The sequence below is a fragment of the Meriones unguiculatus genome, chromosome 4 (assembly GCF_030254825.1).
Source record: "Meriones unguiculatus strain TT.TT164.6M chromosome 4, Bangor_MerUng_6.1, whole genome shotgun sequence".
NCBI classification, from domain to species: Eukaryota; Metazoa; Chordata; class Mammalia; order Rodentia; family Muridae; genus Meriones; species Meriones unguiculatus.
The window spans coordinates 97110994-97138275 of NC_083352.1; the positions used below are offsets into that span (position 1 = coordinate 97110994).

At 52.4% G+C, this 27282-nt stretch overlaps 1 protein-coding gene across 3 annotated transcripts in view; it reads left to right on the forward strand.

Annotated features, from left to right (window-relative positions):
• Ssh1 (slingshot protein phosphatase 1) overlaps positions 1–27282 on the forward strand; it is a 54645-nt gene that overhangs the window by 4904 nt on the left and 22459 nt on the right. The window contains exons 1-5 of one of the 3 annotated variants that reach the window (XM_060382589.1): positions 13570–13724; positions 17914–18017; positions 21803–21867; positions 22261–22382; positions 26816–26884. In XM_060382589.1, the coding sequence (XP_060238572.1) occupies positions 13672–13724; positions 17914–18017; positions 21803–21867; positions 22261–22382; positions 26816–26884 (413 nt within the window). In that variant the 5' untranslated portion in view covers positions 13570–13671. Of the gene's footprint in view, positions 1–13569; positions 13725–17913; positions 18018–20686; positions 20788–21802; positions 21868–22260; positions 22383–26815; positions 26885–27282 lie in introns of those variants that run through there. The other 2 variants (XM_021646052.2, XM_060382590.1) reach the window with 2 other exon arrangements.

Genomic DNA, 27282 nt, shown 5'->3' on the forward strand with positions numbered 1-27282 from the left:
ACTACTTTTTTTTTTTTTTTTTTTTAAGACTGCATTTTAGAGGGAAAAAAAAAAGGCTGGGGATATGGCTCAGTGGCAAAGCTCTTTCCCATCATGCATAAGGCCTTGGGTCCATCCACAGCACGATAATAAATGAAAATATAAATAAGAATTACAGGTGTTTAGGTGGGGGAAGTGCGGTGGGTCCCACACCCAGCCTCAAGCATGCTAAGCAAATGCTCTACCAGCAGATAACATCAGCCCTGCAACTGCCTTAACATGAGATGTGATTTGGAAAAGAAAGCAAATAATTGTCCTTTTTTTTTTTTTTTTTTTTTGGTTGAGTGTATGTGTGTTTGTGTGTGTGGTGTGTATCAGAGAATAATTTGGAGTGATCGTTTTTTTTCCTTTTCCCATGTGGGTCACATGGACTGAACATCTTTGCCAGCTTAGCCCTCCCGTCGCCTCTGATGTATTTTCTTGCAAAAGTTCCTGTTTGTTTTTAATAATCACTATATTGTGGCCTCTGTTTTCATTGTGCTTTTGACAAAGCTGCTACTTTTGAAGTCAGAACATGGCTTCTTTTTGTTTGTTTGGTTTTGTTTTTCAAAACAGAGTTTCTCTGTGTAACCTTCTCTGTCCTGGACCTTATTCTGTAGACCAGGCTGACCTCAAACTCAGAGATCCACCTGCCTCTGCTTCCCAAGCTCTGAGATCAAAGCCACTGCCACCCAGTCTGCCCATCTGAAGTCTTTACCAACCACTGAATATACATATGTAAATGCAGTAAACAAACTTTCGGAGGTGTTTTTTTTTTAACAAGGTTTATTTCTTTTATGTGTATAAATGTTTACTCTGCATGTGTGTACACTGCAGTCATGCCTATGGATTGTTGTGAGCTGTCATGGGAGTGCTGGGACCTGAACCCAGGGTAGTCTTCAGGGGCAGCAAGTGCTCTTAACTGCCGAGCCCGCCCCTCGGGGTGTTCTTTACAAAGAAAAGCCTGTTTTATTGTTGGGGGATCAGACCAGCAATTGTAAAAGAAAGGCAGGGTCTGAGATGATCGGCCTTTCAGCACGATGCTTAGTTCTGTCCTCCCGTGCTGTTCTCAGACACCTGCAAAAGCGCTAGAAACATGTCTGGCCTGCCTTTGGCCCTTGTGTGTTTGAGTGAAAGGACGGAAGCCTTCTACTTTGATCAGGGCGCATATTGTCTGTGAGGATGACATGGGTGGGGAAAAATCAAAGTGAGAGCTGTTACAGTTGCCAGATCTTTGTCCGTTGTGTTAGGCTGAGCGAAGGACCACATGGCTCTTCCAGCCTTGGTTTTGGGCAGCTTGTGGCCCAGGTTAAGGCCCCAGGGCCAGGACACTGACTGGTGGGGGCAGTCACGGGCTGCCTTTTGCTGCAAAGCATGTGTGTGTGTAGGCGGAGGGCCTGTGGAATCTGGATGTTGGGTGCAGGCCTGGAACTGGGAGGGGAACTCGGCGAGTCCGTGGGGCCCGCAGAGCCTCTGAGCTTCCTGTGCCCTGCTCCTCTGACCCTTCCCTGGGGTCAGAATTCCTTCTACCCTCCACCCGTCCCTTCCTCTCTGGGCAGTGGGCCAGGGAGAGCATTGAGCTAGCTTTGTCTTTAATTGCCCTTAATTAGCAGAATGCATAATGCTTGAAGATGTTTGTAGCCAAGAACTTAGAAAGAGCTGGGATAAGAAACTGTGTCCGTGGTCCTCTCTCAGTAATAAAAGGGAAAAGCTGCCTGGTTCGGTGCTCCGGGGGTGACCTGACACAGGAGGGGAGTCGGTATCTGGGTCTTCGACACCTTTATGTTCCAGGTGACCATCTGAAGCTCAAGTTTCCTGCCTGAAACGCTCTGCAGAGTGAAGCATCTATGCATGGTGGTACAGGCTGTCACCCTGTAAAGCTGCCACCCCAGCTTTAGTGCCGGGCAAAAGGATCTCTGAAGCCTACAGAGTTCAAGGGCAGCCAGATACCACTGGTCACAAGATACCACTTAAAAACACAAGCAGACAGACACACACAAAAACAGACAAACAGACACACACACAGGAACAAACATAGATACAGACACACACAGACAGAAACAAACAAACACAGACCCACATACTCAAAGGATCAAATATAGATAAAGACACACAGACACAGAAACAGACAAACACAGACACATACACACAAAGGGACGAACATAGATACAGAGACACAGAAACAGACAAACAGACACACACACACATACACACTCAGACACACACAGATACACAAAGAAACAAACATAGATATGGACACACACAAAGAGAGAAACAGAGGAGTGCGCACGTGTGTACACACACACACACACACACACACACACTCAAGGCTTGTACCTCCAGGCTGATAACACAGGGGCCCTCTAGAGTCTAGGTGGGCTGCCCAGATGAGTCAGTTGTTTTGGACGAACAGAGGAGGGACCTGACTGCAGGGCTTAAGGCAGTTCCAGGACCAGAACCCAGAACTCCCCGTGGCTTCGTGGCCAGGGGCTCTTGTGATGTGAGAGCCATCCAAGCCGAGCTGGGCTTTTTTTCACAACAGGATCCCTAAGCTGCCGTGGCCATTGGGAGAGCCCCAGTTGGCGTGGGGTCCTGGGTTCCCAAGGGGGTGGGGGTGCTGGCTTCTGCTTGTCTTTTTAGGCTTCTTTTCAGGCTTCGGGACTCACCTTAATGGTTTACCCCCACCACCCCGCCCCTTCCAGGCAAAGGACACCATCCTGCTTTCTAACAAGGAAGTTCTGTGTCCAGGTTGACCTTTGACTACTCCTCTTTCACAGACACTGCTCATTTGCATTTTCAGCTCTTCTCTCTCTAAGCCTCTCCTAGAAAAACAAAACAAATGTAGAAGTGTGGAGTGGATGAGTCAGGTAGTTTCGTTTGAGGCAGAGGAGTGAGGGAGCGGTTTCTGTTTTGGATTGACCTGGAATGGTAAACAGCCACTATTCAGGTTGTTGTTGTTGTGTTTTGTTTTGTTTACTGTACATTGGTGTTTTGCTGCATATTTGTCCATGTGAGGGTTTTGGATCCTGGAATTACAGACAGTAGTGAGCTGCCATGTGGGTGCTGGGAATTGAACCCCGGTCCTCTGGAAGAGCAGCCAGTGCTTTTAACCGCTGGGCCATCTCTCCAGCCCCCACTATTCAGTTTTTTGTTGTTTGTTTGTTTGTTTGTTTTGTTTTTTCCTTTTTTTTTTTTTTTTGAGACAGGGTTTCTCTGTGTAGCCTTGGCTGTCCTGGATTTAGCTTTGTAGCCCAGGCTGGCCTCAAACTCAGAGAGACCTGCCTGCCTCTGCCTGCCTGAGTGCTGGGATTACAGGTGTGCGCCATCACGCCAGACTTCTAAAAGAGAGGGCGAGACGGAAAAGCTGGTGGGACCCGGCAGGGTGGGGTAGGGTGGGACACGACTGGATGGAACGGGCAGTAGAGTCTTTTCTGTCGTGATTACAGTTGGACCTCTGTAGCCTTGGGTTCTGCATACTGGTGTCAACAGCTGTAGACTGGAGTTTTCAAGGTTACTTTGTTGCTGGCTTGTGTTTAGCCCAGAGGTGCATAGGTACTTTTTTCCCCTCTCATTCACTACGCAATACAGTGTATTTTAACCCTTATTGGCATTGTACTTCAGAGTACCACCAAGTGTGCACACCTGCATGTTTGTTTGTGTGGGAGCCATCTGCCCTCCCATATCCCTGTGGATGATGAGGAACAGCCACAATGGTTTGCTCTCCAGGGTGGTCTAAGAGGTTAGATTGGCCCTTCTGCTGAATTCCATACAGTCTTGTGGGTCTCGCCTGCCATTTTATTCCTATGTCTCTTGGGTAGTGGGATTGACTGGTCCTGTTGCTAGCCCCACCCCAGGGCCACCTTTCAGGGCTCCCCAGTGTATCACCCCCATGGTCCTTCCTGCTTCCTTCTCCCCATCCCCCACATCTCAGTCTGCCTCTCTTTACCCCCTACTGCCCAAACACTACTTTTGGAACCTGCAGGACAACTCCTGTCCCCAGACTTGGTCCCCTAAGTCATGTCTTTTTCAGTGGGCTGCATCCCTCACTAACTGCTCATTCACACGTGACTTCCCTGGGACCAGAGAGAGCAGGCAGCCCTCTTCTTGTCTCTCTGTGATGACGGCTGGTCACCTGTCCCTCATGTTGCCGCTCTGTGTGATTTTTGTTGTTGTAGTTATATCCCTGGCTCTTATTACTGATCATGACCAAGCTCCCTTCCCACAGATGGCATTTACATAGTTGAAGGTGGTAAAGATGTAGTAAATTCTAAACATGACCCACAGCAGGCTAGGGGGGATGAGTATATGGGGCCCTCCATTGGGTAAGTCTGTGTCTGGATCCCGGCCATACCACCATACCAAGCTCCTTACCCTGAGAGGTCCTGGCCTTTGCCTCTGGGGGGCTCATCTGTGGGCTGGGAACAGCCTCCTGGGGCTGGTTAGTAGCCTGAAGGAGATTTTCTTGTCTGGGATCAGGTATGATTGTTGGTTATGTGTGGACTTAATGTCTTCCTCAGGTGTGGCTTTGGTGAAATGTTGGCCAGTAGCATAGGCAAATAAGTGGGCCTGTATGTATCCCAGCCTGAGAAGGTCACAGCCCACGAATGCCTACATCCTGGGGCCTCAGGGAGCTAACTCTGACAGCCTTACCGAAGGCCTTCTGGAGAACACCCAGGCACTTCTAGACGAAGGAAACAGATGCCAAGCGCAGGCCCCGCAAGCCTGTAGTGTCCCCCTGGCATTCTGTATGTGCAGCTGGCTGTTGGCTCCTTCTGAAAGCAGCGTGGTTAAGACCATGGGAGTTGGTGAGCAGGTGGCCCCGCTGGCAGCGGCTCCTGGCTCCCTCACCGTGATCCAGGGAGCTGCTCAGGCTGGCACAAGGCACGAGTGTGGTGTGCCAGGTGGGACAGTGGGCAGGTGATACAGCTGTGTCATCCCCGGAGCATGGCTCAGGAGTGGGGTTTCCTTTCGTTTTCAATCTTGTGTTTCTGAATCAGATCCACAAACATGTTTATTTAATTTACGTTACGTCACGTCACCTGCCCAATGGATTTCTGAGTCAGGGCAGCAGGCTTGGCCTTCTGAGTTCTTTCTGGTTTCGGATGTAAGTCATAACCTCCCTTATCTCCTTTGTCTGCCTTTCTCCTACACTCCTTCCTCTTGGCTTGGGGTTCCTTAGAGGGTCTACTCTCTGGAGCCGCTGGGAGTGCCCTCTGTCTCTGCCCCACAGTGTCACATTGGGCCAACGTGTCCTGCTCTGAACACCACTCCAATGCTCACCCTTTGGAAACCCTGCCTGTGGCCTGCCCCCACTCAGACCTCCCTCGGCCTTGTTTAAGGATTTATTTCAGAGGGTTTGGGAGCCTCTGTTGGTACTCTGCCAGGTGAGGTCCTCTGAGGTGTTGAACAGACACTGTGTCTGTGCTCCGTGAGGGAGGTGACGGGGCAGGAGTGTAGGGCAGTGTATCAGTGACCCTGTCACTGGGTCACAGACGGCTGGAAACGTAACAACTACAGCCACCTACCTGTGCCGCCCAGTGGTTGTATGGGAAACCTGCCCCGCCCAGCAGGACTGTCCTTCCTGGCTCTAGCCTCAGTGTCTGGCATGCCCCGGGGGGCCTGTGGAGTCCTGGAGGTCAGCCTCAGCACTCTATGAACTGTGATCTGAAGATGACCCCATGCCCGGAAGGCCTGCATTTCCTCTGCATGCTCTCTCTTCAGACATGCCGGTTTGTTCTCAGCCTGCGTCTTCCTGTGCCCCCACACTGTGCACTTGGGGTGTCAAAGGGAAGCTTCTGGGAGTCTTTTCTCTCCTCTCGTTTCTGGGGACCTAACCTGGGTCATCAGACTCGACAGCAAGCAACTTCACCCACCGAGCCATCTTGACAGCCCAGAAAATTTCATGTTAAATTCGTAATGTGTTTTCAGTCTATATTAAACTTTTACCTTTAGAGCAGCATCCTGTAGTGGAGGCAAACGAGGACCGAGGTGAAGAGTTAAATTGATTCTGCAGCAGCGTGATTAAGCCCATTGCCGCAGTCAGAGTGAATTACACTTAAGTGGGTTTCATGAAACTTTGAAATGCCGTTCCTTAGACCTTAGAAGAATACCAGGGGGCTGTCCTCATTTCCCCTCCACTCTATCCCAGGAGCATTCACACTCACCAGCAGTGCTTGCACAGACTGTTCTCACGTATGACCATCTCAGTTTTCATCCTCCAGCGAGGCTGTGATGCCAGGCACAGTGGCACCCACCTTCCTTCCGTCTCAGTGCTAGGGCTGTGGAGGCAGGAAGATGGGAGGTTCCACGTGCGTCTGCACTACATGGGTACTGACTCACAGACTGCAGAAATGTAGTGAGATGGCTCAGCAGGTAAACACTGGGCGTGCACACACCACACACACACACACACAAGATTTTCGAGAAGGTACCAGGAGGCCTAAGTTTTGGTGAAGGAGATGCCTGCCGTGCAGCCTCAGGCCATCACTTCACCTCACAGACCAGAGGAGATTAGGTTCCAAATCCTAGAGCCACCTGTCACCAGGCTCATTCTGTGATGTGACCATGATAACTACTCCATGAGGGACCTGCGTGTCAGCCCGTGTATGTCTGTTTTGGGTGTCTAAGCATCCTCTAGGTTTGTAGCATGTTCGGGAGTCTGATTCCCACAGTGAACAAGGTCAGACATAGTTGGTGTGTGGCTGGGTTAGGGCTGTGTTCTAATCCAGAGGGACGTGGCCTGGCCTCTGGGCTTCAACCAGGAGGTCCCTGGCCGCCCCTTTAGCAAGCAGCGCAGTGTCACTCAGAGGGGAAGGACGTGGGCCTATGGACAGCTCTGGGTGCTGGCAGCTGTGATGACGCAAGGACCCAGTCAGTGCCTCAGAGTGGGGTAGCCATCAGCCAGCCAGCCAGCCACAGGCTCCGGTTCCCGGCATGGTCCTGTTCCCAGCATGGTCAGCATGAGACGTCTCCACAGCAGGCAGATGCGGTGACCGCTGTGGCCGTCCTTGTTGAGTGGCCTCATGCCTGCCAGAGAAGCACAGATGGGCACTGTGTGGGCACGGTAGGGTCTCATAGTTGAGGTCTGCCTCAGCCTGTTTGACTGTGACCTTGGGTTAGCTGCCTGCCCTCCCCACCCTGAGACAGGCCCTCCTCACCCCTGGCTCTTCTGAGGTTCAGGGAGGACTCTGTCCTGCTGTGGGGTTGTCCGTCTGCAGTGTTGTCAAGAGCCTCTCCTGCCACTCCAGCTCCCCGTGACTACCAGGGAAGACCTTGACAGCCAGGTGGAACTTGCGAGGGTCCCCTCTGGCTTGGACCATTTCCTCCTAAGTTCTGCTGACTCATGCCTCACCTTTTTGAGCTTGGAAACAACACCTTTGTTTTCACAGATTTTCTTCCTCTCTTTTCTGGTCTAGCTGCTTAATATTTTACTATTGCTACATATGTATGTGTGTATTTATTTATTGCTTATGTGTATTTGTGTACGTGTGGGCACATGGCACAACTTGCATGAAGCGGTCAGAGGACAACTTGAAGGAGTTCTTGTCTTTTACCGTGTGGGTCCCAGAGGCTGAACTGGGGTCATTGGGTTTGGCAACAGGTGCCATTAACCCTCGAGCTATCTTTCTGGCCCTTAAATGGTTACTTTTGGAGCCATTTTTACAAGACTTTTAAAAACTTGTTTCAGAGAAAACTAAGAGGCTCTTTAGATGGGAATCGACTTTGACCGTCCCCGCTGGGATGCCTTGTGACTGTAGAATGTCACTCCCAGGCATGGGCTGACCACGAGTCCATTGGGCAAGTTTCCAAAAACCTGGACCTGGTCTGAACAGCTGCAGAGCTGCCGTGGGCATGGGCTGTGGCGAGCAGAGCCACTGGCCACCGTCTGTTACTTCTACTGCAGGTGGAAGCCTGTGCAGCAACAGGGCTAGAGCACCTGCCTGACACATACACAGGCCTGAGGTACCGGGGGGAAAAGCCTCCCCAAAGAACCCACTTCATGTAATGCCTGGCCAGCCATCCTGCATCCCATGTGGAGTAGCAAGGAGTAAAGCTACCTGGCAGTGGGGTGCGTTTTATATGGGTATTTCTCAAAGTCTGCACTCTTAGACCAGGAGGCACCCAGAGGGCAGAGTGTCCCGGCCCAGCACTACTGTAAAACAAGTGGAAAACGAGGACCCTAGGCTGGAGGCCGCCAAGCCTGAAGGTAAATGACCCAGGTGGTAGAAAGGGAAGCTGTGAAATGTGCCAGTTAAAAAAAAAATTACAGTCTGGGGACTGGAGAGATGATGGTTCAGTGGTGAAGAACACTGGCTGCTCTTCCAGAGGACCCCGGTTCAATTCCCAGCACCCACATGGCGGCTCACGACTGTCTGGTCTGTAACTCAAAGTCCAGTGGATCCGACTCCCTCACAAAAGCACCAGATGTACGTAAAAGTAAATGAATTTTTTTTTTTTTTTAATGACAGTCTGTATGATGGTGTACAGCTGTAATCCCAGCCCTCGGGAGGTGGGGGCAGGGGATCGGGAGTTGAAAGCCAGCCTGTGCTGCCTAGTGAGATGATGTTTCAGAAAGAACAACAAAGAGATGGTCTGGCAGATAGACCAGGGTGTGGCTCAGCTGGAGAACCAGACTGCTTCCAGCTGCCTCCATACCAGCAGGGGTGGGTCATGGGTTATAAGATTTTTTTTTTAATTTTTTAATTTTTTTTTTAATTTTGAAATAATTTCACAGTTTGAGAAAAGTCATTTCAATAATGCCCTATCTAGCGGGGCATGGTAGCACACCCTGTAATCCTAGCACGCAGGAGGCAGAGGCAGGCAGATAGCTCAGTCCAGGACAGCCAAGACTACACAGAGAAACTGTCTCAAAAATAATGCCCTTTATAGAAGAGAGTCCAGCTAGGGTTTCTTCATTGCACTTACCTGAACCTGTTCTTTTCCATCAGGAACATTCCAGGTTTTGATTCTTACGACCTGGACACTGTATTTATCATTTGTGTGTGTGTGTGTGTGTGTGTGTGTGTGTATGTGTGTGTGTGTCCGAGTGTCTGTGTTTGTTGTTATGTTGTTTTGTTTGTTTGTGTAAGACAGGGCCTCACTATGTAACCAAGGCTAGCCTGGGACTCTGTGTAAACCAGTCTGTATGGAACTCACAGACATCCCCCTGCCCCTGCATCCCGAGTGCTGGGATTGATGCTGTGTTTGGCTAAGACCATCCTTTAGTAATATGTCTTTTAGGTATGTGCATTAATTATTCCTTCTGATTAGATTTGTGTCACAGCACGTGAGGGAGACGGAGCCCTTGACCCACGGTTGCCAGACAGCTGGGAAAGCCGGGTGGTGGTCTCTTCGGCTTCTTTACCACTAAGGGCATCCCGGGGATACTTCATAATCATGTAAATATCCTGCCCTGTCAAGGTCCTCTCCACTTTAGGTAATTTGCTTTGTTAATGATGATAGTTGTTTTTTTGAGACAGGGGCTCATATAGCCCAGGCTGGCTTCAGACTTGCTCTGTCTAGGAGGGTGACCTTGAACTCTGACCATCTTGCTTCCCTCACCCAAGTGAGGATTATAGGTGTGCAGGGTGCTTTGTGAATGTTCTGCAGGCACGCTGCTAACTGAGCTACGTCCCCAGCCCTGTGATGGTAAATATCAGTCTGAGCTTGTGTTTTGTTTTTCTGTTTTCATTCAGTGTTTCATATCTGTTACTTATGTTATTAGCTGGGATAAGCAGATGTATCTTGGCCAATGGTCTCCAATTATCAAGTGAAAAAATACTGGCAGGATAACAATTTGCCACCAGTGGGTCAGGGAACAGGACGTGGAAAACAAGGCTTGGGGCTTTGACCTTGGGCAAGGAACTGGTACAGAGAAGAACTGTGGATTTCTGTTAGAGCAGCCAAGGAAAGCTTCCTGTAGAAGGCATGATTTCAGCTGTCAAGCACCACGCGGGGAGGCGGGCGAGGAGGCTGTGAACAGCGACCTGGAATAGACGGCTTCTGGGAGCCACGGGGGGGGGAGGGGAGGCAGCAGAGGATGCTATGGGACATGGGTGCCCGTTAGTCAGAGCCTGATTGCGGAGCCAGAGGAGTGGATGGCGCATGAATGGCGCATGTCACAGGTGGCTGCTGTCTGTAGGAAGGTAGCTCAGGTTTTAGTTCTAGATGGTGACCCTCAGTAGAAAGCTCGGACTCGGGAAGAAGGTCCACCACAGTGAAGAGGAGCCCTGCAGCCCAGGTGCAGGACCAGAGGCCGGATGCTTCCAAACTGTTGTGTTCTGAGCGGTAGCAGCTGAGTGGAGGGTGGAGTGCCTGAGCACTAAACTCGGGGCTCACACATTCTCAGAAGGCATGTTCCCACTGTCTTCCTTTTCCTAGTTTCCTTCCTCCCTTCCTTCTGTCCTTCCTTCCTTTTTTCCAAGACTTCCTTCCGTTTTTGAGACTTAGGTACTTAGGAGACTTGCTGTAACTTAGGTAGACCATGGTAGCCTCAAAGTTAAGAAACCCGCCTGCTTTTGCCTCCTGAGTGCTGGGATTATAGGCACCTTTGCATACCACAGGGTTAAACCAATTCAGTTCATTGCTCACACTGAACACACTTGAATCGTGAAGTAGGCGCTTATGCCAGCATGTCGCACTCACGGGAGTAAAGAAGGCCAGGGGCCGGTGGTCCTGGGGAGCCCCAGTGACTAATGAATGCAGGATGGGCTTCATACCACAGAGAGCCATGAGCACAGCTGAGATAACCCATTTTGTTGTTGGTTGGTTGGGTTTTTTTTTTTTTTTTTTTTGAATTCTCGAGTTGTTTCAGAAATACTGCCTTCGCGTTCCTGCTGATCCTGGCTGGCTGGGTTGCTTCTGCTGTCGTAGAGTTCTCACACAATGCAGCCTTTATACCTCTGCCCTCCGTAAGGAGGCTTAGTGACCCCGACTCGTACCCGGCAAGGGAGGAGCTGCCTGCAGGCCTGAGGGCTCAGGAGGGTCATGGAATGGACTACTGTCAGGTTTACAAAGCTGTGTCCGGGCTCACTGGCTGTCTCACCTAAGCGGAAACCTGAGTCTTGCTCTTGTGAGCTTGCCGGCAGTCTCAGCCGCCCGCTCCTGCCAGCTGGGTATCAAGAAGGGCCATGTGGCTGGCTCGGAGAATGTTGCTGACTGCCTACAGTGCCTCTGGACATTCCTTCTCTCTGAGGGAAGCCTACACCTCGCCCGCAGCCAAACAATTCATGGCCCTGCAGCAAAGACATTAGCAGCTGGCCCTGACAGCATTTTTTTTCTTCTGGGCATAACCCCTTTGAAAACACCGTGCCCTGCAGAGGACCCCAGTGCCCTTTCTCTCAGGGACCTCTTTGGGGCACAATTTGAAGATGTGTCCCCAGGTGCTCGTTTTCTTACACCCCGTAGAAGGTGTTCAGAACCACATCCCACCACAGCTCACTTGGAGGCAGAAGACACAAGAATTGCCTAGGGCAGCAAGGGTTCTCAGGGACATTGAATGTCAGGGGGCTGCGGTGCAGAAACTGGGCGAATTTTCCATCCTCTGCGGCCTCAACTTCACATTGCCAGGACCGGGGCTGTGAGTCCGTCCAAACCAGGCAAATGCAGCTGCAGGTCAGGCAGCCCTGCCGTCCTGGGATGGAGCAGGAAGGGCGGTGAGCTGGGAACGCTCCAGCCCCTTCGGCTCCCATTTGCTCGACAGCCTCCAATAGTTCATTCCTCTCCTGCCTGGATCTTCTGTCAGAAGAATGGAATTGTAAGAATTAGGTGTAGCCATGGAGGGGCGGGCTCTCTAGACTGGAAAGCGCCCTCGGCAGTCCCTCTGAGTGCCTGTAGGGATGGCAGACGGATGGATGGCTGCACCACAAGCCCCTCGAGGATCCCCTTTGGGCTCTCTGTCTTCTGTCCTGTAGACTCACCGTGCCCAAGCAGAGTACCATCAAAGGTTAAATTGGACTGGGCCGTGGGGTCACACACCTTTAATCCTGGCACTCAGGAGGCAGAGGCAGGCAGATCTTTTGAGTTTGAGGCTAGCCTGGTCTACATGGTGAGTTCCAGGACAGCCAAGGTTGTCCTCGGAAAGGTAATTCAGCTTGAGCCAGATGTTGTGGCCTGAGCCTATAATCTCTATTTAGGAGGCAGAGGCAGGGGATGGAAAAAAGCCCATGCAGTGTGCAAACAGGATACCCTGTCTGAAAAACTTGAAAGCAGAGCCGATGAACTCGCTCTCTGGGCAGAGGTGTTTGCCACCCACATGGTGGGAGGAGAGAGCCCACTTAGGGAGCTCACTTCCCCCGCCAGTTGTCCTCTGACTGTGTACATGGCACATGCACAGAGTCAATGCGTGCAATTATAAAACAATTTTAGAAGGCCACTCAGCTTGAAGTAGTCCAGTCTTTTGGGCACATATTCTTTAGAGAGCCCTGTACTTTAAGCTTATGTAATGTGGTTTTTTTTGTGAGGTGGCCCGTTAGAATTCCTAAAATCATGCATTTTAGTAGCTTCCCGTTGCCTGCGGTTACAAGTTGGTATGACGGTGCCAGCTCTGTGTGCCTCGCAGTTCTGGGATGGATGAGATGAGCCTCAGAAGGTCTCTGCCCTCGGACATCTGCCAGAACACTTTGTCAGCAGCAAGACTTACCGAAGGTCCGGTTGTTGTCACTGTTCCTGTCAGCTAGTGTCTGAGAGCCTTTAGCAGTCAAGAAGGCCTGGGACTGTGAGGCATTTGGTCAAAGATAGGTGTGTACGGTTACCCGCCAAACTCTCTCCTGCTTCTAGGGAAGGCCACATTACAGGTGGGGTGTGTGGTGGGGCATGGCATGGCCTCCTCATTCCACCTGATCACAGTGCCCACCTTCGGAGAGGACTGGGCATACTTGCTCTGGGAGATGCCATGGCAAGCCAAACACTTGGGGCGCTCTCTGGCATGAAGGTGAAGGCTAGCTCCTTCTACAAGAAGCCTACTTTGAACGTTTGATCAGCGCCTCCCTGATGCTCCCACAGCGTCCCTCCATCCTTGCTCAGTGAAGAAGACTGACGTATCCTGTCCCACAGCCTTGCTGGTGGCAGTGGGCAGATGATGTCCCTTGGGTAAGCATTCTGTGGCCAAGCCTCCCCGGCCTGGAGTTGTTTCCCTGAGCCATTCCTTTGTCTTGGCTTTGTGTTCTGCATTTGGATGCTTGGACAGATCGTGTGATCTGTGTCCTGGCTTCTTGGTGACACTGGGGTGGGCCACCAGAGCTGGTGTGTGCAGAGGCGGCAGCTGCGCCGCGGTGCAGATTCTTATCTGGAGAAGGAAGCCACCAGGGGATTGAGGCGGGAGATGTGGGGCATGTGGAAGTCAGTCCCAGCTGAAACGACGTGTGTTCCCGGCTGAGCAATGGTTTCCACATGAGCTGAGTAAGAAGTGTGTGTGTGATTCACGAGAACCTTTTTTGGACCTGCGGGAGCTTCCGGACAAGACCTCCCAGAGGCTCCTGCTCGGTGCTTCATCGCTTAGGAACTGGTCCAGGCTGACAGCTCTTCCTGATTCACGCCCACCCAGGGACCTGCACATAAGGCTCTCAGCATCTCCAGCCCTTTGAGACTTACTTTGGCTTTGCAGCCACACCTGCTGGGACGCCTTGCGCCTCTCAGAGACCTTTACAGAAGCACATGTGTTCTCCTCCATCTTCAGTGTGCCCACCTGAGGATCACCAGCACCTCAGGTAGCTATAAATGTAGCTGAAGCATTTTTTTCTTTTCTTTTTTTTTTTTTTTTTTTTTTTTTAGGATGTAAAGCTGCTTTTGAAAATGACTTATTAACTGCCTGTGGCAGCCGCCCACGACCCTGCCTGGTGGGACTGGTGGGGATTTGAAAGAAATTGGTGCCCTGGGACGCCTTCCCATCTGTGGTTTTGACCCAGGATGGGGTCCTCTCCCTGAGCTGTACTCAGCAGCCAGCTGCTTTTCCTCCTGGTTCCTAAGTGCACACCCATTGCTTGTTCCAACGGCTGCAGCCCGTGGGAGTGCCGTGGCTGGAGGACCTTAAGCTGCCTTGCTTCCTCTGAATGGACCCTTTTCATCGGGAACTGCTGGGACAAGGGCCTTTTTAAGCCAGAGTATCAGAGGAAGACGCGAGCCACAGGAGCCACTTGCTCTTTGGGTGGGACCAGTGTCTGAGCAGGGCCTGCACTGCTGCCCTGGAAAGCCCCACTGCCGCTTACTGGGCTGGCCTGTGCCGTGTGGACAGCTGGACCTCTCCAGGCACCAGCCAGCCCAGTGGAGTTACTCCGGGTGCCAGCGCCGCAGCTATGGACCTTTTGTACCTTTCTGACTTCTGCGTCTTCCTTCGGCCGACCCAGTACCTCTGCCGTTCGGAGGTTTCCAGCCCACATTAGTACGTGAGCAGTCCCTGACCCGTCCTGCGTGAGTGAGAGCTGGGGCTCGGGGATTGAGGGCTACGTTTGTCCTCCCTGCTTCTAGAAACTTTGATCTTGCAAGGTCTTCCCCGGGGGCAGCAGGCTGTGTCTGGGAACCCGCTTGTGCTATGCAGATAAATGCTCTGAGCAGGGCCGCGGGGAGGAGGGTGCTCCCTCTGTCTGGGTCACACTTTCTGTAACTCTCAGGACTCTAAAGTCTCTTATAAGGAAGATGACTTTTCACTTTCTGGGATGGACGGTTGGTGGAATGACCTGCTTTCTTGCCAGAAGGGCGTGTGCCGTCACTGACATGGAAGTCTTGAGGGCTCCCTGGGGAGCACTGAGGCCACTGGCCACATCTTGGCCTTGAGCTTCTTGGTCTGAGCTCAGTGTAGAAACCCAGCTGCCACCTGTCCGGCGCAGGCAGTGCTCTCCGGCCATGTTCTCCGGCCACCTGTGAGCACCTGTGGCTGTGCACCAGCTGTGGCCCAGGCCACGCACAGCCAAGAAGCCAGGCCAGAAAGGCGTCCATGCCTGACCATGCTCCGAAGTCTCCTGTCCTTCACATATTATTTCAGTCTCAGGCTGAGGGTCATCTTGGCCACCCGTGGTGCTCTGCTATATCCCGTATAATTCCAGGGCCAGGAGACCTTGCAGCCCTCAGAGCAGAGGGGCTCACCGGACTATCCAGGCTGGCTGTTGACAGTAACTGAGGTGGTTCCAGGACCCTCATGAGTCCCATGGGTAGAGGGGAGGCCCCTTCTTATCAGACAGAGGAATGGCTGGCTGCAGAGCAGGTCACCGGGTGAACCCAGCTTGCTCTTTATCATTGTTCTCCTTTTTTCCAAAGGAAACGCAAGGGAAACTAAGGGGAATTTTTGCTCTTGGTTTCCAAGGCAAAGGGTCACTGTTAATGGCTGGCTGTTTCCAGAATGCTCTGGTTTCTGGTCAGTCTTAAGGGTTTCTTTGTTTTTGTTTTTGTTTTTTTAATTTGTGAACAAAAGGAACTGATGTTGCCTTGAAAATTACTCCATAGCTGCTTTGATCAACAGATAGTTGTTTTAAGTTTCCTGGGTCTTGGCTCTTGGAGTTTGGACGGGTACAGTGGAGATCAGAGTAGTTCTGAGAGCTTAGTAGTAAAAATACGTAGAAAGAGTTGGGGATGGGGTTCCACAGGCAGACAGAAGGAGAGCGCCGGCTCCTACCTGCACAGTGAGTACTAAGGACCTCTCTTTTTTTGGAGTGACTTTGGAGAGATTCCTGCTGGTTTATGATCCTAGCTTCCTCAGTGCAGGCGTGTGACAGCCTTGGGGTGGGAAGGTGCCGTGGGCGCGCAGAGGGTCGCAGAGTGCTGTGTGGGTCTGTGGTGGCTAGCTGTCACATGGCTCATTGTTAGGCTGTCAGCATTCAGAGGTCTGTGCTTGAGAGGCCAAGCCAAGCTTTGTTCATTCAGAGTTGAACAGTTTTTACCATGAGTTTCCCCCCCCCCTCAAATTCTTTTATGATTTATTTATTTTTATTTCATGTGCGTCGGTGCTTTGTCCACAGGTGTGTCTGTGTAAGAGTGTTGGATTCCCTGGGACTAGCATTACAGTTGTGAGCTGCTGTGTAGGTGCTGGGAATTGAACCTGGGTTCTCTGGAAGAGCAGTCAGTGCTCTTAACCACTAAGCCATCTCTCCAGCCCCTTACCATGAGAACTTAACCAGGAAAAGTTCAGATTTTATTATGGATCCACTCTCACAGAAGCTAACTTGTATCAAGCTGCTGGCAGGTCCTTTAATTCTAAATCATGGTGTTTAGCCGCTCACATCGGGCATCAAAGACGAGGTTGCCTTTTCACACTGTAGAATGCTATCTTCCGTTTCTCTAGGAATTAGTATTTTTAGTTTCAGGGTCCTTAAAAAGTACTACTTTCCCAAGACTTTTTTTTTTTTTTGTCAGATCATCCATGTGTTTGCTGCTTGCTCAGGAGAGCACTTCTGTATTTTTATATCTGGATAATTTAATTTAAACTGTGATCCTCTCTCAGAACTGATAAGGGAGGAAATGTCTGTTATAGTATGAGTTTTATGTTACTTTGAAAATGAAAAATAGCCATTACAAAAAAGTTACTGTGTGTCCAGCCTGTAAAGTCTGAAACTGCTGAGAAGTGAGAAGAAGATCACAGATGATGGGCTGAGCAAGACCACCGTTACACTCTCGAGTCCTGGGAGTGATGTAATGCTTTGTAGTGGGTGTTGAGTGCTTGGTAACACTTTATAGCTGAGGTTTGGCTGGAAAGACAGCTCAGTGGGTAAGAGCACTGGATGCTCTTCCAAAGGTCTTTAGTTCAAATCCCAGCAACTTACACGGGTTCACAGTCATCTGTAATGAGATATGGTGCCCTTTCCTGGCCTGCAGGCACACATGCAGGCAGAATACTATATGCATAATAATTAAATCTTTAAAAAAAAATAGCTGAGGCCTCTTTTTCATAAGTCTCAATGTCTGTACAAGCTGAAGGATTTTTTTTTTAAGATGCTCAATTTTTTAATTTTATGTGTGTGGGTGTTGTGCCCACGTTAATGATTGGGTACTATGGGCATGCTGTGTCCTCAGAGGCCCGAGAGGGCATCAGATCCCCTGGAGCTGGAGGTATGGATGGTTGTGAGCTGCCATATGGGTGCTGGAAATTGAACCTGAGTCCTCTGGAAGAGCATCCAGGGCTCTTAACCAGGAAGCCGTCTCTCCAGCCCTGAAAGAAAAAAAAATGTTAACCAAATTATAAGTGAAGAATTGCAAGAATGTTTTTGTTGTTGTTGTTTGGTTCTTGTGTTTGGTTGTTGTTTTGATCTTTCTCCTGTTTTGTGCATCCTGGTTTGTCTCCGTGTGTTTGTGTGTCTGTCTGTCTCATGAGGGATTGATTCTACGGTCTTTTGTATGTTAGACAAATGCTCTACCACTGAGCTGTCCATCCCTGGCTCTTCCTTTTCTTACTTGCTGTTTGCCCACAGCCTGTAAGCAATGGGAATCATACCCCGCCCCTCATTCTGACTTCTTAAGTCACAGGCTTGAACGTGAATAGGAATGTTTTTGTTAGTTAAAATAACAAAGGCCAAAAAGCCCATCCTGTTGAGATGTTCCTTCTGGGAGGGCTTGAGGTAGCTCTTGGGTTGGTAGACAAGGGTGTCCTGACTGAGGATGGTTATAGCTCAGTCTGTGAGGGACTGCACCGGGAAGAACTGACTGTACTGAAAGTGTCTGGGAGGCAGTGGGTGGGAGTGGGAGGGTTAGAAGCAGAAAGTGAACAAACCAACTTCTGTTGGCCTGGGGATGGGGTTGTAGCCGAAGCATCATTTGCTCTCGAGCGCTTTGGCAGCAGCTGTACCATTAACCCTGTTGCGTGCGGGGCGGCCTCGCCCCGGTGCGCATCGTCTGCCCTAGACATTGCCTCTGCAGCACGCCTCGCCCGTATCTCTCAAAGTCGCCCTAACCGTCCTCTGGTTTTCTCCTCAGCCTGAGCGAGAGCTTTTTCATGGTGAAAGGAGCGGCCCTCTTTCTCCAGCAGGGAAACAGCCCCCAGGGCCAACGGAGCCTTCAGCACCCTCACAGGCATGCAGGTGAGGGGGTACCTTTCTTGTACCGCATTTGGTGGGAAGTCTTTTGCTGGCTCTTCCATGCCCAGGGAAGCAGTGTATCGTGGGTTCTAAGTGAGCAGCACAGTTACTGGGATGCAAAGACTCCCTGTGTGTCCTCTGTCGGCTAACCGAACATCTCGGCTGACAGTGAGACTTGAACAAATGGACCAGCGTGCAGCACAGCTACACGCTGTCCCTTTGCAGACAGCCTCCCAGTTCTTCACACCGGAGCATTTGAAAACCCCTCGATGGGGTGATTTAAGAGCCTTTGGCTGCACTCTGAGCGATCATGTGACAGGTGTCTTTATCTTATAATGGCTACCCTTTTGGAAAGAACAGAAGTAAGAGAGCTGGGGCCAAATTGAATAATAGGGCAGGTCTGGAAACAGATGAGTAAAAATGCATGTCAAGTACTGGCTGTCTTAGGCTGCTTGACTCAAGAAATGACAGCGCCTGTGCACAAGGGGCCCTTTGTAGTGGCCCCTGGGGTCCTTCTGAGGGGAGCTGGTGGGGTCTGAATGTCCACATGCTAGGGAAGCTCCTCTACCATTCAGGGAGCCAGGATGAGACCCAGGAGGCAATTGGACCCTTTCTCACCCCTGTCATATATTTTGGCCCCTATTCACATAGCTTCATCTTAGGCCTAAGTGCAGAGGTAGAATTTCCTCCTCATAGTCTATGGCAAGCGCAAGGACTCAGCCTTGTTTTCACACACGACCCTGAAAACCAAGATTTAGGAGGCAGTGTGGTGTGGGGAATCGACGTTTTATTTAGAGCTGCTTGGTAGTCAGCCACATGGGGTAGAGGCAGGATGATCGTGAGATTGAGGCCAGCCTAGGACACCTACTTACTTAGTTAGACTACTCTGTTTAAAAATCAAACAAACCTTCGCAGCCAGCCAGACCTGCTTCTGGAAACCCTGCCCTGTGACTTCCTGAGCATAGTATGCCTCCCAGCCTCAGTTTCCTAATAGCCACCTCGGGCTTCCAATGCCCCGGGAAATATGGAAGTTAGTAATTATGCCTGTGGCCAGGCGTGGTGGCCCGCACCTGTAATCCCAGCACGAGGAGGCTGGAGCTGGAAAATGGTGAGGTCAAGGGCAGCCTAAGGCTACACAGAAAGACCTTGCTTCAAAAAGCAAAGCAACAAAACAAAAACAGAATGTTTATCAAGGCCCTGGGAGGTAGATAGATGAACGTGTGTGCTTCGAGAGTGGGACCTGCGGCCTTTAATCCCAGCACTCCGGGAGGCAGGCAGGCAGATCTCTGTGAGTTCCAGGGCCAGCCTGGTCTGCAGAGTGGGTTCCAGGACCACCAAAGCTACACGTAGAGAAACCCTGTCTCAGAAATCCAAAACCAACCAAGAGAGTAGGACCTGAATTCAGATCAAAAGCACCTACCTAGAAAAGGCCAGGGGTGGCGGCACACATTTGTAACCCCACGATGGAGAGAGAAGTGGTAGAGATTGACGGATCCAGAGACCTTGCTGGCCAGCTAATCTAGCCCGCTCGATGGCGTCCTGAGCCACTGAGAGATCCTGTCTCATACAATAAGGCCAACGCACCTTGGTGAGCCAAGGTTGGCCTGTGGCCTCCTTGACACACATCACGTGCCAAACTTTCCAGTGGGTGGTGTATGCGAGCTGCGGTAGGCACCACCACGGTGATTTGTAGTGCGATCAAGCTACAGGCCGTCATCACTTCCGTAGCTTTGGGTACCCTGTAGCATAGACAGCAGTTCAAAAACCCAGGCTTTGTTTTAAGTGTGCACAGTCCCTACTGTGAGTGACCTTGAGCAGCAAGTGAGGCTGCACTGGGAAATCTGGTCTGTGTGTCTCTTGAATGCACGCAGGCAGGAAGGCAGTCCTTGGCTGACTGGATCCTCAGTCAGTCCCTGAAGGACGGCAGGACCAGCAGTGAGCTTGGGAAGGCGGAGAAGCCTACTAGTTGTCCTGGGGTGACAAGTGAAGGACTATATTTCCTTTCTTTATTGCCTCCCTTACCGCTGTGGATGGTGACCAGAGGGTTAATTCCCTGGGGTTGGGTCCAATTCAGCCAATCCAGTCAGCGCCTGCCCCTGACCTGCATGTGGATGTCAGGCGAGGCTATGAGCAGCTCACGCATGTGCAAACTGCCTCTCTTGTTTGGACATTTGTCAGGCAAGGGGGTGGGGGTTACTTTCATCCCCGAGACTTGGGGTTGTGTGGTGGGAGGACCCAGGCAAACAAAGAGCCATCCCTTGGTGGCTGGGTGGCCCCATGGCGTTGGAGACCCGCTGGGCAGAGCAGGGACAGTGTGAGCTGTTATCTGCAGAGCAGTCCTGGCAGGTGGCGGCAGCGAGGGGGGCTGCGTTCACACTCTGTGGAAGGATCGGATGCGAGGCCCTGCGGGGTTTTTGTCTGCCTTTTGCCGATCTTGTTTATTACAGAAGGACACTAACCATGAGCTGTGACCTCCTGGCTAGAAGGCCCACATCACGCATCCACACCTTAAAAGGGCAGCATGCTTTCTCAGCCGACACAGAGCTGCGCTGGTCTGCAGCATCTGCTTCTGTATGCGGCCTTACGTAGACGGTGTTTTTTTCTGTGTGCCTGTCGTCACTCTTGTCTCCCGTTTTTGCAGTTCTGGGCGTGGACCCCAGGACCCTGTACATACCGAGGAGCTGTACCATCAGCTCCCTGTAGGTGATACCGTGAGCCCTGCACTCCATTGTAAAGGGTAGTCTCACGCGTTATTTCCTGCACCTTCATCTGGGTGAGCATCTTCACACTCAAAGGGCATGAAAGCTTTAGGATAAGGAAAGGCAGGTCTGGAGTCCTTCGTCCTGCTTTGTAGCAACACTGTACCCCAGTCCCAGCAACCACACCCCTTGGAACACCCACCCTGGCCTGCCACACTCCCGAGACCCCAACCCAGGGGTGCCTCCCAGCGAAGTTCAGATCCCTCCCTAAGAGGGTTGTGAGTTTGAAGACAGACTCAGCTATGTAGACGCTATCCGAAAAAGGGGAGTAGATGGTATTTGGAAAGAGGATCAGTAGTTAAGTGTTGCCTTAGCAGAGGACCCAGGTTCACGCTTGAGCATCTCTGTGGGGCCACTCACAATTACCAAGCTCCGGGTCCAGGTGATCCAGTGCCTGTTTCTGGGCTCTGCAGGCAACTGCACATAGACACACACACCCCCCCACCACACACATGTACATACACACACACACTTTTTTTTTTTTTTTAATTCTTAAAAAATAAGCGCAACTTTCTCTGGCTGGAATGATGATGTGCACCCACAGTCCCAGGTCCTGGAAGGCTGAGGCAGGGGCATTGCTGCTTTAGATTATTATCCTTTTTACTTAGCAGTGAAGGAAAAAGAGAACACATGAATAATTTCTCTTTTATGAAAAGAGAATGATTCCCCCCCCCCAAAATAGTTGCTCTGGACACCCTGCATGCAGCTATTATCTATGGTCAGGAAGCTCCCCTCCCCCACCCCCCACTAGGTGCAGAGGTAACCTCTGGCTTGTGTGGAAAATGCCCAAGACACCCAAGTCCTTTTTCTCACAGCTCAGCCCTTGCCAGCCACAGCTGTAGCTCCTGCCTCCCCAGCTTGCCAGGGAATGTTTGCTCGGATGGGACAGATAGCGTCCTCCTGTGGGTCCGTGTGTGTTTTCCAAAGTCTTTGTCGAAAATACCACCAAAAGAACCACCGTATGTATCTCCCATTGGAGTCAGCCTCCCGTGGTTTGTCCGTTTAACCCTCTCCTCGCTGGCCCCACAGGAGACCTGCCTCAGCACCTCCAAGTGATGATCAACCTCCTACGCTGTGAAGACAGGATCAAGCTGGTGAGCTGGGGGCGGTGTTGGGGTGCAGCAGGAACCCTTGTGTATCGTGAGTCCTTCTCTCACACGGTTGACCAGAGCCAGGGCACTGGAGTGCTGCTCAATGGTAGAGGCGTCATGGGGAATGTATGACACCCAGGGTTCTGTGCCCACTCCCCGGGCACAGAAGGGGCCGGAAGAGATGTGTGGCAGACATCCCGGCATCCGTGCCGGGCATGGACATAACTGGAACATCGCTCCTGGGCCCCCACTGCGCCCAGCTGGCCATCCGCTCTGTTCCAGGCCCACGCTCTCTCTGGCCCGACTCACAAGCACTTGGCCTTCATTTCTTCCCTGATTTGGGGTTGGGGAGGTCAAGAACTAAAGCCCGTGACCTCCCCCCACTCCCTCCCTCAGGCCGTGCGCCTAGAGAGCGTCTGGACCGACCGTGTCCGGTACATGGTTGTGGTGTACACCAGCGGGCGCCAGGACACGGAGGAGAACATCTTGCTGGGAGTTGACTTCTCCAGTAAAGAGAGGTGAGTCCCAGGGATGGCAGTTCCCGTCAGAGCAGGAGGTGGGTCACTGTTGGTCACAGGGTTTCCCGGTGCCCTGGGGTGGGGGTCGGGGAGAGCACTGAGGCTCTGGGAATAGGGCGTACTTTCCCAGCTCTTACTTCCCTGCTGCTGTGCGCCAGCCAGAGAATGCACAGTGCTCAGGGCTGCAGAGGAGGAGGCCTGTGGCTGCTTTCAAAAGTTGTCAATTTCAGTGTACTTGGCTGGTTTATAAAGGAAAGATGCTTATTTGGCCCAATATTTCAGAGCCTGCAGGTCTAATGCGAGGCCTCTATTTGGCCACACGGATGACATCATGGTAGTGAGAGTGTGTGCAGAAGAGGCAGAACAGGAAGCCAGCTGCAGCCGGAGCCTGGCTTTTACAGCTTTCCTTCCTTCCGAGGGGGAAAGCTGGTGCCATCTTCCACCCCTAAAGGGGGTGACAGCAACAATGAGCATTGAAGGACAAGCTGGAGGCGGCCAGGAGGACAGCCCTCGGAGGAGGGCCTCTCCCGTAGATTGTAGACAGGGTTTCTCTGGCTGGCCTCAAACTCAGAGATCCACCTGCCTCTGCCTCATGGGTGCCTGAGATTAAAGGCCTGCATTGCCCCCTCCACCTGGCCCCACTGTCTGTCTTTGACGGGGCCTCGTGTGAAAGCTCTAAGGCTCGCAGTCCCCAGGACTGGAGGTCAATCAAGTGAATTCCGTCGTGACCCTAGCAAGGCATGACATAACCCGTGTTTGAGAGGTTGTTGCCAACCTTCAATCCTCAGCGGCCTTTATTCTTCATCCATCACCCTGCTCGTCAGGCCAGGCCCCAGGTCAGCAGATACGTCAGAGCACACATCCAGCTTAGCACAGAGGACTGTGTCACCACCAGGAAGCCAACATAGTGCCAGGCTTCTGTGAGAGCGCAAGCAGGTGGGTGGTGCCAGGGTGGGCTTTAAGGTCCAGTAGGCATCGTGGTGAGGTCAGGGGTGTGCAGGACGGCAAGTGGACCTGGACTGTGGTTCAGGCAGGGTCAGCAGAAAGAAGAAAGTCCCAGAGGGCACGTGACCGCAGCTGGGTCTCCTTGTGACTAAGCTGCTGTGTCATAGGCTGGTGAGCAAGGCGGTGGTAAGATGTGAATGAAAGCAAGGCCGGGGGATGAGTTCATTGTGTGACTCCTCTCCCCGGGCCTCCTGGCGTGGTGAGAAGCTTTGGCGTGGCACAGGGAAGGGAGGAGCCGAGTGTGTGGCTCTGTGCTCGGGAAGAGCCTGGAAGAACAGCTGGTGTGCCCTCGGAAGGGCTGCTGCGGGGTGCTCACAGGATCGGGCAGGGCCGTGGGGGGGTGGGGGGGATGAGACTCGTGACCCCCTGCTTCAGCTTTTCGAATGCTGTCATTACAGGCACGGCCCTCCATGCCCAGGCTAAGCCGTTACTGTCTTACGGTGTCAGTTACGGTTTTTCAGGCGGGGGCCCGGCCCTGTAGGAATCTTCCAGGGTCAGGAAATTTTTCTTGCCACATCGAGACTATTTTGGTAACCTGTTTTGGGCCTGAACAGGGGTCCTGTGCCCTCATTTTGATCCTTACTGTAGCAGCTTCATAGGGGTGAGGGCTCCTCCTGGTCATCTCTGTTGTTTGTGCTGCAGAGCAGGGCACGCGGCCGTCGCCCGGGTCATCCCGTGCACCCTGTGGGTTAGGGCTGCATCATGTAGTCGTGCTTGCGGTCAGCCTTTGGCTTCTGTGTGGAGTCCGGCATCTCCCAAGATGAAGCACAGCCAGGGTAGGGAGGAGCCTCTGGAAGCCGGGTGCCGGTCTCCTGACCCTTCCAGGCAGTTCTTGCTGGAGACCGGGCCACCGCTGCTCTGGTTGCCGTGGCTCAGGGGCAAAGTCCAAGAATGACAGCCTGTCAAGACGGGAGGAAACAGCCCCATAGAACACCCTGTGTCTCTCCTGATGTTTGCAGTCCTCCTGTGCGCCCCTTGCTCTTTCAGTCTTTCGGGATTTACCCTGTGTGTGTCTGTGTGCTTGTCAGCCCTCTCGTGCTGGGAGTGCAGCGCTGAGCACAAGAGCCGTGACCTGTGTTGTGTCAGTGCAAGTTCACGTGCCCACGTGCCCACGTGCCCCCAGGTTGGTGCCTCTGGCTGAAGTCTGTGGGGTCCCACCCTCATTCCCACCCACTTTGCCGTGTTCCGCCCCGCTCCCGCCACCCGGCGCCCGGCGCCCGCCACCTGGCACCCTAGCTCTGGTTCTCATGGCTCCCTCTCCCCTCTGCTGCGTGTTCTACACCCAGGCTGGTGTCTCCCTGTCGACACCCTGAGCTAGAGCCCCAGGCTGGCCGCAGGGCCGACACCCAGGGCAGTTACAGGCTAAGAGCATTGGCTGCTTGCTCAGGTCCCACCCCCCACACAGCTGCTCTCAATTGCCCATGATTGCAGTCCTGTGGGATCCAGTGCCCTCTTCTGGTGTGCAGGCAAAACATCTATACATATAAGTAAATAATTAAATTAAAAAGGGGCGTCAAGAGACTGGTAAGAAGTACCTGAATCACTTTTTTGCAGTGGGGACCCGGAATGCATGCTCTCTGCACGGGCATCTCATCAGGGAGGTTGGTGGGTCAGGACAGGACTGTGAGAAAGGCCATGTTGAAGCTGTGGTGGCTACAGGCATCTCCATAGGCCCTCTTGGGGCTCGCCTGGGCTTAACTTCTGTTTCCGGTTCAGGGGCGCTTTGAGCACCACAAGCGTCTGTGCCGCCCTCTACCCATCATCTCTTTTGCATTTGTAAAGCTCTCCCAGAGAGATCTCTGTCCACAAGCCTGTGTCCCTCTGGCCTCCAGGCTGGCCCAGCTTCTTTGTTCTTGACCCACAGGGACTTGTGACCTGCTCCCTTCTTCCACAGTTGCTCCCACCCGGTTCCTCCCCCCACCCCCCACCGGGGGGGGTGTCATTTGTCACCTGTGAAGAGGCAGTTCCCTAACCCATCCCTGCCCGCTTGCTGTGCGTGTCACTCCAGGGAGTGACAGCCATGGAGATGTTCTGAACTCATGAAACCATCGCCATCATAGTCTCGGTCACATAGATCTCCAGGGCCATGTGTCCACAGGTGTGCCATCACCTGCTTCTTGGACATTGCCGGGTCTAAAGGAGGCCAGCTGAAGTAACTGTCCCGTTCAGACCGTTTCAGCCTCTGCCTTCCCCGGAAGGCTCCAGACCTGCCAACATATCCCAGGGTCCCTACCCGAGCCATCTGTGTCGTCACGGGGCATCCAGAGCATACCTTCTTCCTGGCTGTAACACAGCCCAACAAGCCTTCAGAACTCTGTGAGGCTCAACACGCGTCTCATTTTCCAGCTCTGTAAGGAAATAGAGGGAGCCCTTTCCAGATGGGTAGAACCACAAGAGGGAAAAGTGGGAGATTTGCCAGCCTGGAGGCTTATAACCCGGAAGCCTTAAACCAGCGGTCCTCAGCCTTCCTGGTGCTGTGACCCTTTAGTTCCTCATGTTGTGGTGACCCCCAACCGTAAGATTATTTTCATCGCTACTTCACAACTGTAGTTTTGCTACTGTTACGAAGCGTAATGTAAATATCTCTGTTTTCTGACGGTCTTGGGGGCCGTGACCCTCCAGGTTGAGAAACACCGCCTTGGCGGATCCTGAAAGACAGGATAGCATAAGAATTTGGGAGTCATCCAGGCATAGGAGGGATGAACAGTTCCAGCCCCTTCCACCCTCCTCCCTTCCCCCACCACTACCCTGCTCCCAGAGCCTGTAAGCCATGGCAGAGATAGAAGCTCGGAATTCCTGGGCACAGTTGCCGCAGTTTCTCAAGAGCCAACTCTCAAATGCCTCAAGAGCTTCATCACAGTCTGAGAGACCCTCTGATAAGCCTCGGTATCAGTGGCGCCAGTCTCCGAAGTCCGAGAGTATCGTTTCACTGTTAGCGTGGGCAAAACAGAACCGGATTGAACTAGTTTGTAACACGGCAACAGCACAAAAGGCGGACTGAGCATGGGCAGTGGGGCCGTGGGGACCCTGCTGCCTCCCGTCACCCAGGACGGAGCCTGGCAGGGGCCATCACACACTGCTCGCCTGCACACCACAGTTGGGTGTGGCACTGCCAGTTCGCCCCATGGTAGTGGGCTCCTGTGATCATCTGCTTGTCCCCAACACCCCCAGAGCCTCTGTAGTTGTGCGATTGCAGACACTCCAAAACAGTTTAGATACCTCGTCCCTCCCTCTAGGGGGGCCAGCCTAGGCCTGCATCCTCTAGAACCCAACAGTCAGTGGACCCTGCACGGACAGCCTGGGAGCTCCTCCCCCACACAGACCCCGCAGTCGTGCCAGGCCCGGGGACCTGCTAGGCGAAGCAACCAGGGGAAGACCAAATGTACAGGGGCAGACACTGATTCTGGCGTCTTCTCTTTCCCATGTAGCAAAAGCTGCACCATCGGGATGGTTCTTCGACTGTGGAGCGACACCAAGATCCACCTTGATGGGGATGGGTATGGATGAGCCTTTATGAGGATCTTTCCTGGGGGCTCAGAGCACTGGCTGCTTCTGCAGAGGACCTGGGTTTGCTTCCTAGCACCCACATGGCAGCTCACAGCCACTTATAGCTTCAGTTCTCGGGGAAGGGTCCCACACCCCCTTTTGGCCTCTGTGTGCAACAGGCACTCACTTGGTACACAGACATCCATGTACGCGATCACACGGACACATAAGATAAACATACTGTGTGCTTACTGTTTCCCTGTACTCCAAAGCACCGACAGGGCACACACCTTTGGCTAACCTTGCATGGTGGACTGGCCGCTTCAGTGCTGTCTGGTCAGGCTGGTAGGAAGGCCGTTCTGGGTGTTCTTCAGGGAGTTAGCTCGGGGAGTGTCACCGCCTGGGTGCC